The sequence below is a fragment of the Mandrillus leucophaeus genome, unplaced genomic scaffold, assembly GCF_000951045.1.
Source record: "Mandrillus leucophaeus isolate KB7577 unplaced genomic scaffold, Mleu.le_1.0 Scaffold622, whole genome shotgun sequence".
NCBI lineage: Eukaryota > Metazoa > Chordata > Mammalia > Primates > Cercopithecidae > Mandrillus > Mandrillus leucophaeus.
Window position 1 is genome coordinate 449195 of NW_012106720.1, and position 13217 is coordinate 462411.

Here is a 13217-nt window from a genome sequence, read left to right on the forward strand (position 1 = left end):
CCAGGATGGTCTCGATCTCCTGACCTTGTGATCTGCCTGCCTTGGCCTCCCAAAGTGCTGGGATTAGGGGTGTGAGCCACCATGCCCAGCTGACACCTGTCTTAATAAACAAAAAAGTAATACAGAAATAAAATAGATAAAATTACAGTGACAAAGCAAGACCCTGTCTCAAAAATTAAAAAAAAAAAAAAAGTATGTAAAATATCTTTTTTTTGTTTTAAGAAATTGGAGTCTTGCTATGTTGTCCACACTAGACTCAAGTTCTTGGGTTCAAGGAATCCTCCTGTCTCAGCTTCCTGAATAGCTGGAACTACAGGCATGTAACACTTTGCCCAGCTAGTATGTGAAATATATCTTAATAAAACTATAAGAAATGGAAATCAAATATTATTAGAACAAAAAAGTCTCTTAGGCCAAATGCAGTGGTTCATGCCTATAATTCCAACATTTTAGGAGGCCAAGGTGGGAGGATCGTTTGAACACAGGAGTTTGAGACCGGCATGGGAAACATGGGGGAACCCCCATCTCTGCAAAAGATAAAAAACTAGCTGGGTGTGGTGGTGTGTACCTGTGGTCCCAGCTACTTGGGAGGCTGAGGTGGGAGGATCACCTGAGCCTTGGGAGATCAAGGCTGCAGTAAGCTATGATCGCCCCACTGCACTCCAACTTGGGCGTCAGAATGAGATCCTGTCTCAAAAAAATCAGTTTCTGTTTACTTCTCATGAAAACAGAAGAGCCTCTATGAACCCTTTAAAAATTAGCTATTATTTTAATAACTTCATTATAATTTTTTTCATGTATTGTAACAGCAACACATATACTCTGGAGGAATCTGGATACCATAGTGAAGAACAAAAAGTTCAACCAGGCACGGTAGCTCACATCTGTAATCCCAGCACTTTTGAGAGATTGAGGCAGGTGGATCACTTGAGCCCAGGAGTTGGAGACCAGTCTGGGCAACATGGCAAAACCCCATTTCTACAAAAAAATACAAAAATTAGCTGGGCATAGTGGTGTGTGCCTGTCATCCCAGCTACTTGAGGGGCTGAGGCAGGAGGATTACTTGAACCCAGGAGGTTGAGGCAACAGTGAGCCAAGATTGTTCCACTGCACTCCAGCCTGGATAATAAATGAGACCCTGTCTCAAAAAAAAAAAAAAAAGAAAAAAGAAAAAAGAAAAAAGAAAAAAAAAAAAGCTCAAGCGTGTTACAATTCCACCATCCAGGGAAAACCATTGTCAACTTCTTGGTCTATTTCCATTCAGTATTTTTTATTTATTTATTTTAGAAATGGGGTCTCACTCTGTCGCTCAGGCTAGAGTACAGTGGCACAATCACAGCTCACTGCACCCTCCAACTCCTGGGCTCAAGTGATCCTCTTGCCTAGCCTCCCATGTAGTTAGGACAACAGGTGTGTACCACCACGCTCAGTTTGTTTTTAAAAAAAAAAAAAAAAAATTGTACAGATGGAGTCTTGTCACGTTGTCTAGGCTGGTCTTGAACTCCTGGCCTCAAGCAATCCTCCTGCCTCAGCCTCCCAAAGTGTTTGGATTACAGATGTGAGCCACATGCCCAGCCCAGTGTTTTTTAAATACACATATAAGTGTAGAGCTTTATTTTAGTAGAATTGACATCAGGCTTTATATGATTTGTAAAGGCAGATTTCAACTGACGAAAGACTCCAAATTAAGAGAAAAGGACTCTTCTTCCTGTTCTCTTCCCCTCCTCTCTAAGAGCACTATGAAATGAAAGTGCTTACCACCTTTCCACATCTGTCAGACTAAGCCCAGCTGCTCACACTTTCAGACTAGGTAGCAGCAGCAAATAATCCCTGAAAGACTCATATCTGAATCTTTTCTGTTCTTCTATTGCTTCCTCCTAAGACAATTTATTAGGAGCTTCATTTCTGGTATGAAACATATACCAGGAATTTGGCATCTAATTTAGTTAAGCCAAGGAAACAATGTTGAATTCCTAACCAATGATGAGTATTGGAAATTTTTTCCAAAAATGTACTTGTTTTTGCTCCTATTCTTAATGTCTATAGCGGAGACTTTAAGAACTTACAGTAGTAAAATAAGGGTCAGAAAATTCAGTTTAGGGAGAACTACTGAGGTTTCTGAATGTGTGCCTATGGGGTGGGGACATGGGTGATAACAGCAAGGTTTCGTATTTCTAAGCCAGCTGAAGTCACTAGCATTTGGCATGCTATGAGAATTATTAGTAAGGGCAGTGTCCAACAGAATTATTTCCACTACTATCTAATTACCCAAAACAGACCTCTCTTAAAGGCATTCTCACGAAGTGCAGTAGGATGAATACCTGTACAAACACCCAACTAACAAAAGGAACCTCTGGAAAGAAAACTACAAAAATAGCAATGACCTACAGTATACAGTAGTTGGAAAAATAAAAGGCCAGGAAGACACAGTCAAAAAGTCATTCTGGCTTTTATCTCAATGCATAGAGTATTTGGGTGTGATAGGATTCCCTCTCTTTTTATTGGAAATGTTTCCTTGCAAAGCTCTTTATCTCCAATCTAGGCTAACATTTACCTTCTCAATTCCCAAATAAATGTTTTTTTTTCTATTTGGAACCCGCTTCGTATCTATACCTTATTCTATTTCCAATAAACTACCCTTTATACCTATCCCTCCATCACAACTCCCTACCACTTCCTATCACAACATTGTAAAATAATAAATGTTTAATAAATGATTGGCTAAATACCTACTTCTTAAAATGATAAATAAAATACTGTTCCTGCCTTTGTAGGGCTCTCAGTCTAGCTAGTAAAACTGTGCTATTAATGAAGGATTATAATGGAACATAATAATTGCTATCACAGGAGTCTATGAAAAGATCTAACAGGGCAAAATGCAAAAGTAGGGAGATGTAGGTTAGGGCAAGCTGTCTAGGGGTGAAATTTGAAGGCTGAAGAAGACGATTGGGGAGTGCTGTCCAGGCAGAAGGAACAGTATGATCAAAGGTTTACAGTATATCTAGAAGAAGTGGAAACAACATGAGAGTATTATGCTTACATAATAGAATGAGTTTCATGAAAATGAAAGTTTAGGACCAAGTTTGTGAAAAGCAATAGATGCTACCCCGAACAGTAAGCCTAGACAATAAAAGCCAAAGGAAGGTGTTAAAAATTTTTAAGTAAGGGACAAGCCAAGATCAGCTCTGTGTTTTAATTAATTAATTTATTATTATTATTATTATTATTATTATTTCTGAGACAGGGTCTCGTTCTGTTGCCCACACTGGAGTGCAGTGGTGCAATCTCAGGTCACTGCAACCTCCGCCTCACAGGTTGAAGCAATTCTTGTGTCTCAGCCTCCCGAACAGCTGGGACTACAGGCGCGTGCCACCATGCCTGGCTATCTGCATTTTAGAAAGAGAACTACAGTAATGGCAGGGAACAGATTGAAAAGACAAATAAGGTAGGGAAACCAAAAGAAGTTTGTATAATCATAAATATGCAGGAAAGAAGTGATAAAAACAAACCTAGGATAATGACTGTGGAATAGAAAGCAATAGCTGATTCTACAGATGTTTTAGGGGCAAAAATGGACAGAATCCATAACTCAAAAGCTCAATTAAAAGACCAAAACTATAATAGGTACTTCAGGGTTATGTAGCATGAGATATGTGCAGTCTCTGTCAAAGAAACAGCAATCTGATATCACAAGGGAAAACTCTCAAGGACAATTTTGAAGCTAACACCAATGAAATATTAATCAGCTTCCAAGAACCATGTATAGAAAATGACTTAACTGGTATTTAATGTATGTTCTGAGAATTAAGACATAACCTTAGCTCTGCCATAAATTCATCATGTAACATTGTGCAAGATACATAGGGCGTATCTGCCTGTCTATAAAGAACATATTGTGGCCAGGTGTGGTGGCTCAAGCCTATAATCTCAGCACTTTGGGAGGCCGAGGCAGGCAGATCACCTGAGGTCAGGAGTTCGAGACCAACCTGGCCAACATGGTGAAATCCCATCTCTACTAAAAATACAAAAATTAGCCGGGTGTGGTGGTGGGCACCTGTAATCCCAGCTACTCGGGAGGCTAAGGCAGGAGAATTGCTTGAACCTGGGAGTCGGAGGTTGCAGTGAGCCAAGATTGCGTCATTGCACTCCGGCCTGGGTGACAAGAGTGAAACTCCATCTCAAAAAAAAAAAAAAAAAAAAAAGCCGAGTGCAGTGGCTCACACTTGTAATCCCAGAACTTTGGGAGGCTGAGGCAGGCAGATCACAAGACCATCCTGGCTAACACAGTGAAACCGTCTCTACTAAAAATACAAAAAATTAGCCAGGCGCGGAGGCGGGTGCCTGTAGTCCCAGCTACTCAGGAGGCTGAGGCAGGAGAATTGCTTGAACCCAGGAGGCAAAGGCTGCAGTGAGCCGAGATTGTGCAACTGCACTCCAGCCTGGGTGACAGATGAGACTGTCTCAAAAACAAAAACACACACACATTGTTCTAAGTCAGTAATGTTTTTTCTTTTTTGAAGGAGTCAAACACCTTTGGCAGATAAAATCTTACACAGCATTCTACTGTGTAAAACAGACAAAGGAACTGGAGCTGCTGGCCTTGGCAGATGAGGGTAGATCAGAGATCTGCGAGTCCCTGACAGGACTACTGAAACCTCAAAAAACAGGGCTTGAAAAGCCCATACTAGACAGATAACCTAAGTTCTTTTAGGCTTAAACAATCTAGGAGGTGCTAGTTATACTAGCACCTAGGACCACTATATTCTAAAGAGGTGCAAATTCCAGAGGTAGATACATGACTGGAGCTAAGATTAAATTCCAAAGTGACCTCAAAAATAAAGAGGCTAACTGGCATTTACTGAGCAGTTGCATTTATGTTATGCACTGTGGTGGCTGCTTTACACATACTGTCTAATTGGCCCCCCTGGCTACCCAATGAATTCAATATTATCTATGATTTACAAATAGAAAAAAATGAGACTCAGAGGGGTTAAGTAATGTAACTTGCCCATGGCCAAAATCTAGGAAGTGAGATCTGAAGGAGTTTGGCTCTAGAGCTCAAGCTATTAACCTACCAGGTTTCAGGATGCTGTAGTCTAGTGGCACCTAACTAGCAGAGCTTCTGTAATTATAGAGTGAGAGACTCAGTAGGGCTGAGGATAAATATTGCATTATATTGTCTGGTTTAGTAGTTATAATCCCATTTACTGTAATGGCCTAATGCACATGGGAGATATAACTTACAATCTGGTATTACTTAACTTGTATGATGTAAATAATCTATATTCTTGGGGGAGGATAAAATAAAAACAACTTGAATTTTAAAAAACGTGTTCTCTTTGAAGAAAGGAAACAATCCTAGACGTGTGGCACCAGAGGAACTTCTAAGGAACCATGAGACACATCAGCACTGCCAGGAAGATTAAAAAACAAAAACAAGGCGGGGCACGGTGGCTCCTGCCTATAATCCTTGGGAGGCCGAGCCAGGTGGATCACGTGAGGGTAGGAGTTCAGACCAGCCTGGCCAACATGGCAAAACCTTGTTTCTACTAAAAATACAAAAATTAGCTGGGCATGGTGGTGTGAGCCTGTAATTCCTGCTACTTGGGAAGCTCAGGCATGAGAATCACTTGAACCCAGGAGGCAGAGGCTGCAGTGAGCCGAGATTGTGCCACTCTACTCCAGCCTGGGTGATAGAGCGAGACTCTTCTCATTAAAAAAAAAAAAAAAAAAGGAGTGAGAGAGAGAAAACAAAAACGAAGTCGATTTCTAACAATAATTATCATCAGGCAGTAAATCTCTCACTTTTTATTTTTTACTAATCTATACTATTTGGATTTTCTAAACATAAACATGATTACTTTTATCTTTAAAAATATGTAAAATAGATATGTGTAGAGTAAGATTATGGGTCATTTTGGGTTTTCTTCTTTGTACTTTCTCTGAATTTAAAAAAAACTACTACAAATATTATCTTAAAAAATCTTTGGCCAGGTGTGGTGGCTCATGCCTGTAATCCTAGTGCTTTGGGAGGCTGAGGTGGGCAGATCACTGGAGGTCAGGAGTTCAACCAGGAGGCAGAGGCTATAGTGAGCCGAGATCAGGCCGTTGCACTCCAGCCTGGGCAACAGAGTGAGATTCCATCTCAAAAAAAAAAAAAAAAAAAAAAAAAAAAAAAAAAAAAAAAAATTTGCCCCTAAGACAGTCATCGATCTAATTAATAGCTTTCTTTTAGAGGTGGAAAGATAGAGACTTAGAAAAGCAGGGTTTAGGCTGGGCATGGTGACTCACGCCTGTAATCCCAGCACTTTGGGAGGCAGAGGCAGGTGGATCACTTGAGGTCAGGAGTTTGTGATCAGCCTGGCCAACATGGTGAAATACAAAAAATTTTTTTTTTATATTTCTTTAACAAAAATACAAAAAATTAGCCGGGCATGGTGGCATGTGCCTGTGATCCCAGCTACTCAGGAGGCTGAGGCAGGAGAATCGGTTAAACCCAGGAGGCAGAGGTTGCAATGAGCCGAGATCAGGCCACTGCACTCCAGCCTGGGCAACAAAGCAAGACCCTGTCTCAAAAAACAAAAACCACAAAAAACCAAAGTACTAGGTTCTCAACCTTAAATATGGTAATTAATTGTTTTAGAGAATGGTGAAGTCATGAACTTCCGATCCAGCACTAATGAAGAGAAATATAATGAGTCACAAGTGCAAGTCACATATGTAATTAAAAATTTTCTGAGCCAGGCACGGTGGCTCACGCCTGTAATCCCAGCACTTTGGGAGGCTGACGCGGCCAGATCACGAGGTCAAGAGATCGAGACCATCCTGGCCAACATGGTGAAACCCTATATCTACTGAAAATACAAATATTAGCTATGTGTGGTGGCATGTGCCTGTAGTCCCAGCTACTTAGGAGGTTGAGGCAGGAAAATTGTTTGAACCCGGGAGGCGGAGGTTGCAGTGAGCTGAGATCACGCCACTGCACTCCAGCCTGGTGACAGAGTGAGACGCCATCTCAAAAAAAAAAAAAAAAAAACTCTGGCCACGTAAATTGGTTCACACCTATAATCCCAGGACTTTGGGACGTCAAGGCAGGAGGCTCACTTGAGCCAACACTGCACTACTACACTCCAGCCTGAGCGACAGAGCAAGACTCAGTCTCAAAAAATAAAAAAATAAATAAAATAGGGGTCAGGCGTGGTGGCTCACGCCTGTGGTCCCAGCACTTTGGGAGGCCGAATGGGCAGATCACAAGGTCAGGAGTTCGAGACCAGCCTGGCCAGCATGGTGAAACCCCATCTCTACTAAATATACAAAAAATTAGCCAGGCATGGTGGTACATGCCTGTAGTCCCAGCTACTCGCGAGGCTGAGGCAGGAGAACTGCTTGAACTGAGCAGGCTTGAACGGAGGTTGCAGTGAGCTAAGATCGCGCCACTGCACTCCAGTCTGACAGAGCAAGACTCTGTGTCAAAAAAAAAAAATACCAGGCATGTTGGCTCAAACCTGTAATCCCAGCATTTTGGAAGGCTGAGGTGGGTTGATTGCTGGAGGTAAGGAGTTCAAGACCAGACTGGTCAACAGCAGGAAACCCCGTCTCTATTAAAAAATACAAAAATTAGCTGGGTGTGGTGGTGCATGCCTGTAATCCCAGCTACTCGGGAGGCTGAGGCAGAAGAAACATCTGAACCTGGGAGGTGGAGGTTGCAATGAGCCAAGATCACACCACTGCACTCCACCTTGGGCAAGAGAGTAAGACTCCATCTCAAAATACATAAATAAATATAATAAAATAATATAAAAAATTTCTAGTAACCAACTGAAAAAAATTAAAAGAAACAGGTGAAATTAATAGTAATTATTTTGTTTAACCCAGTAAGTCCAAATTATCATTTCGATGTTATCAATATAAGAAATTATTGATATTTTACATTCTTTTTATCGTACTACGTCTCCAAAATCTACTTACAGCACATCTCAATTTGGACTAGTCACATTTCAAGCGCCACATATGGCTAGTGGCAACTACCGTACTGGACATTGCAGATCTAGTCTGTAAGGAAGAGGTATAAAAGGCAAAGGAGAAAGAGCTACAGTAAAAAAAAAAAAAAAGAATCCTATTCAACAGTCTTCTATTTGTCTACTGGTACCCATACCAAATGGTAATATGTCTACAGATAAAGAGTAATGGGGCTTTTTATGACATTTTGCCTCAGCAGTTCTGAATTCCTAGTTACGTTTCTGAGTTCAGAAATTTTTTTTTTTTTTTTTCAGACAGTCTTGCTCTGTTGCCTAGGCTGGGGTGCAGTGGTGCAATCTTGGCTCAGTGCAACCCCCACTTCCTAGGTTCAAGCGATTCTCCTGCCTCAGCTTCCCGAGTAGCTGGGATTATAGGTACACACCACCACACCCAACTAATTTTTGTATTTTTAGTAGAGATGGGGTTTCGCCATGTTGGCCAGGCTGGTCTCAGACCCCTGACCTCAGGTGATCCACCCGCCTTGGCCTCCCAAAGTGCTAGGATTACAGGCGTGAGTCACTGCACCCAGCCTTTTCTTTAAAATATTCTATTTTTTAAAAATGTAGTTGTCTGTCAGTCACCAGTAAGACAGATAACTTATTGGGCCACTCCAATACTCCAAGCCACTGACCTATAACTCCCACATATATTTACCCTGTGTTTGCATCTTTTTTTTTTTTTTTTTTTTTTGAGAGTCTCGTTCTGTCCCCAGGCAGAGCTTGCAGTGAGCTGAGATCACGCCACTGCAAGCTCCGCCTCCCGGGTTTACGCCATTCTCCTGCCTCAGCCTCCCGAGTAGCTGGGACTACAGGCGCCCGCCACCTCGCCCGGCTAGTTTTTTGTATTTTTTAGTAGAGACGGGATTTCACCGTGTTAGCCAGGATGGTCTCGATCTCCTGACCTTGTGATCCGCCCGCCTCGGCCTCCCAAAGTGCTGGGATTACAGGCTTGAGCCACCGTGCCCAGCCCTGTGTTTGCATCTTAATAGAGGTTGACTTAGGTGGATTTGACATAGAACTGTACAAAAAATATTGAAGTCTCATTTTTTGGGGGGTGGGGGAGAACAGGGTCTTGCTCTGTTGCCCAGGCTGGAGTGCAGTGGCACAATCAGCTCACTATAACTTCAAACCACGGGCTCAAGGGATCCTCCTGCCCTAGCCTCCCAAATAGTTGTGACTACAAATGTGTGCCACCATGTCTTACTAATTTTTAAATTTTTTGTACAGACGGAGTCTCACTTTGTTGCCCAGGCTGGTCTCAAACTTCTGGGTTCAAGCAATCTTCCCACCTCAGCCTCTCAAAGTATTCAGATTACAGGTGTGAGCCACCACACCCACCTTAAAGTCTCACTTCATTCACAAAATATGAATATGAATTGAGATCTGAAAATTTTGCTAAGAATCACACAGCATCAAAGCTGATGGGCTTAGTGAACTGAAAACTGTATTTATACTATTGCCACTTTGTGGCATCACTTCAGCTGGTAAACAGAAATACTGGCTATTCAGCAATGTGTAGAAGCATCATATTTCTTTTTTTTTTTTTGAGACAGTTTCGTTCTTGCTGCCCAGGCTGGAGTGCAATAGTGCGATCTGGGCTTACTGCAACCTCCACCTCCTGGGTTCAAGCGATTCTCCTGCCTCAGCCTCCTGAGTAGCTTGGATTATAGGCACTAGCCACCATGCCTGGCTAATTTTTTGTATTTTTAGTAGAGGCAGGGTTTCACCATGTTGGCCAAGTTGGTCTCGAACTCCCGACCTCAACTCATCCATATACCTCAGCCTTCCCAAAGTGCTGGGATTACAGGCATGAGCCACCATGCCTGACCAGAAGCATATTTCTACAAGTGATTTCAGTGATTCCTGTTATTTTATCACTTACTATTAGCATAAATGTAAAAACTTCTTGACAACCCCTAACAGTATCACTCAATGTCATAAGTGGTCATGTTAATGCTCAAGGTTATAAATGTGACCCTGAGTAGCAATTTAAGGAGTTAAATATAATAAAACTCTGAAGAATGAAAAAAAAAAAAAAACTACTATAAAGGAACAGTCAACAAAATATTAGAGATAATTGGTGAGAAAATAAAGAGCATTAAAGCAGGAATGTCCTACAATGATTGTATAAGCTCCAAGCATACCCTCCACACAAACATCCCCCCCAAACACAAAAACAATTCTTGAATAACATAAGTTTTGAATTTTTGATTGTAGGAGATACCCAAGAATGTACCTGTGACTACTTTGTACATACTACAAAACTTTGAGAAGCACTGGTGCTCTAGGCTGTTAATTAGGTAAGGGGCAGCCAGTGACTGGACCCAGGGTGAACATTTGAACCATGGGAAACCAGCCCATAGGCCACCTGCAGACCAGGAAGCAGTCTGGTAGAAAAAGTATAAACAGCTTTGTCCAAGATTAGCTAGGCTGGACTCTCCCTTCAGAAGTTGAAAAGGAAAATATGGAGGGAATCAGTTGGAAGGAGAAGAAATTTAAAAATACAAAAAGCAAAGCAGTGAGGATTATTTAGAAAGAATCATGATGGAGTCCCAGAAAAAGTATCCACAAATTGCCATGCCATGGGTGGGGGCAGTCAGGAAATCACCTCGTCTCCACAACTGCCTTGTCCAGAAAACTGCCTTAGAATTCAGCACACAAGTTTCAACTGGATTTCTGTGATATTTCCATTTCTTTAGTGTCATTTTGCATCCACCAATGAACACTGGGACTTCAGGCAGTTTGAGAAAGCTGCTGCCTAATACATACATTGTTTTTCTGAATTGGTGAGATTTTCCTAGAGAGGTAGTGAGTTACCTATTCTTACTTTCATCCACAGAAGGGCACAGAAATGCTAAGATAGATTTTTATATTAAAAAGTAGTTTTACATACCTGCATTTTTTTCTCTTGCTCATTTTCTCCAATCATTCCAGTACCTGTTACACTTTCACTTCCATCAATGGACACCTATAGGAATAAAATAAAGCTTTAAAACATTTTCCATTTTGATAATGGTTTAGCCTGGTTAAGTACATGGTTCAGGGAGAAGCTTGCAAAAACAACAAAAGAAAAAAAAAGTACATGGTGCTTTGTTATCATTTATTTTTGTGTATATTTGAAAATTTCCATAATAGGTTGGGCATGGTGGCTCACGCCAGTAATCCCAGCACTTTGGGAGGCTGAGGCAAGAGGATAATTTGAGCCCAGGAGTTCAAAACCAGCCTGGGCAAAAGAGCAAGACTCTGTCTCTATTTATTTTGTTTGTAAAGGAAAAAAAAGAAAATTTCCCTAATAAAAGTGAAAAAAAAAAAAACAAAACCTTTTAAGTTATATGAGAGATACATGTTCAATGCAGGGGAAAAATATCAGCCCTTTTGATATAAAACTTGAGACTTTCCTTTACTTTTCCTCATCTATAGTTACTACTTCTTAATTCATAAGCAGTTCCATTTATACTTTCTTTTATAGCTCTTCATCCTTGTATATCTTTTGGTGAATTACCTGCCACTCATTTCTCTTCTATAAGCCTTTACCCTATTCCCTTGTTTTTTTTTTCCAGTCTTTCTACACTTCACTTAAGATAAATGCTGATCTCTTCGATACTGACTGATTTTGACTTTGAATTGCTAGTGTCTTTTTCTTTTTTTAATTTCTGAATTTGAGACAGGGATCTGTGCTCAAACAATCCTCCCATCTTGGCATCCCAAAGTGCTAGGATTATAGGTGTGATATCACGCCATGCCTGGCCAAAATTGGCCAGTTTTTTTTTTGATGAGGTGTACTTTTTTGTTTTGTTTTCTTTTCATGAAAAATAAAGAAGTTATATATTGGACATTCTTAACATTGTGAAATGCTGTACCTTTGCTGCATACTGTTCCAAAGCACTGATGGTGTCGGGGTCAATTGTGGCATCCCCAGTGTGCAGACCTGCCACTGTCCCATCAGCCTGAATTGCCAAGATGGTGTCAGACTGCGGGACTTGCACTGCGTGGTGGATATAAGCTGTGGTGCCATCTTCCAGCTGAACCGCCTGTAATGCACTCTGGTCATAACTATCTGAGAGAGTGGAAGAGAATGGCATTAAATTAAAGGTAAAATCTGACAAATATTTACATATTGAAAGGAAGAGAGAAATGAGCTTTTATTGAGTAGTTTACTCTGAGTACTGGACCATGTACTTTATATGTGTTATTTCATTTAATCCTCACAGTAATTCTGCAAGGCAGGTATATTTACCGCCTTCATTGTATAAATGGGAACTCAGGTTTGGAGAAGTAACATCACTTTCCTTAGGAATCAGAAAATTTAAAAAACACTAACAGGCCGGGTGCAGTGGCTCAAGCCTATAATCCCAGCACTCTGAGAGGCCGAGACGGGCAGATCACAAGGTCAGGAGATTGAGACCATCCTGGCTAACACGGTGAAACACCCGCTCTACTAAAAATAGAAAAAAAATCAGCTGGGCATGGTGGCACACGCCTGTATTCCCAGCTCCTGGGGAGGCTAAGGCAGGAGAATCTCTTGAACCTGGGAAGCAGAGGTTGCAGTGAGCCAAGATTACGCCACTGCACTCCAGCCTGGGCAACAGAGCGAGAGTCCCTCTCAAAAAACAAACAAAAAAAACCACCCTAACAATTAACAGTCAAAAACAATATGTAGAGAAATCAGAATTTGAACTCACGTCAGTATGACTCCACAGTCCCTCCATGGTGTTTTTCTTTTTACCCTCTAAATGTCCACACTAAGATATATCTATATCTATAATGGTATCGATATGAAATTGTGATTTTATATCGATATATATATAGAGAGAGAGTGAAATAATAAATCTAGCCAGTTACAATTAACTTATGACTAAAACTTATTGATAAAGAAAAAAGTGTGCCCATGCGCAGTGGCTCACGCCTATGATCCTAGCACTTTGGGAGGCCAAGCCGGGCAGATCACAAAGTTAAGAGATCGAGACCATCCTGGCCAACATGGTGAAATCTCATCTCTACTAAAAATACAAAAAAAGTAGTTGGGCATGGTGGCGCGCACCTATAGTCCCAGCTGCTCAGGAGGCTGAAGCAGGAGAATCACTTGAACCTGAGAAGTGGAGGTTGCAGTAAGCCGAGATCGTGCCACTGCACTCCAGCCTGATGACAGAGCAAGACTCTGTCGAAAGAGAGAAAGAAAGAGAAGAGAGGAAGGAAGGA

The 13217-nt window shown here is 41.3% G+C and overlaps 1 protein-coding gene across 4 annotated transcripts in view; it reads right to left on the reverse strand.

Moving 5' to 3' along the window:
* The window catches only part of ZNF143 (zinc finger protein 143), a 63397-nt gene that overhangs the window by 34626 nt on the left and 15554 nt on the right, over nucleotides 1-13217 (reverse strand). For all 4 annotated transcript variants that reach the window (XM_012000223.1, XM_012000222.1, XM_012000221.1 and 1 more), the window contains 2 exons: nucleotides 11879-12075; nucleotides 10912-10986 (listed from right to left, as the gene is read on the reverse strand). In XM_012000223.1, the coding sequence (XP_011855613.1) occupies nucleotides 10912-10986; nucleotides 11879-12075 (272 nt within the window). The remainder of the gene's footprint in view (nucleotides 1-10911; nucleotides 10987-11878; nucleotides 12076-13217) is intronic.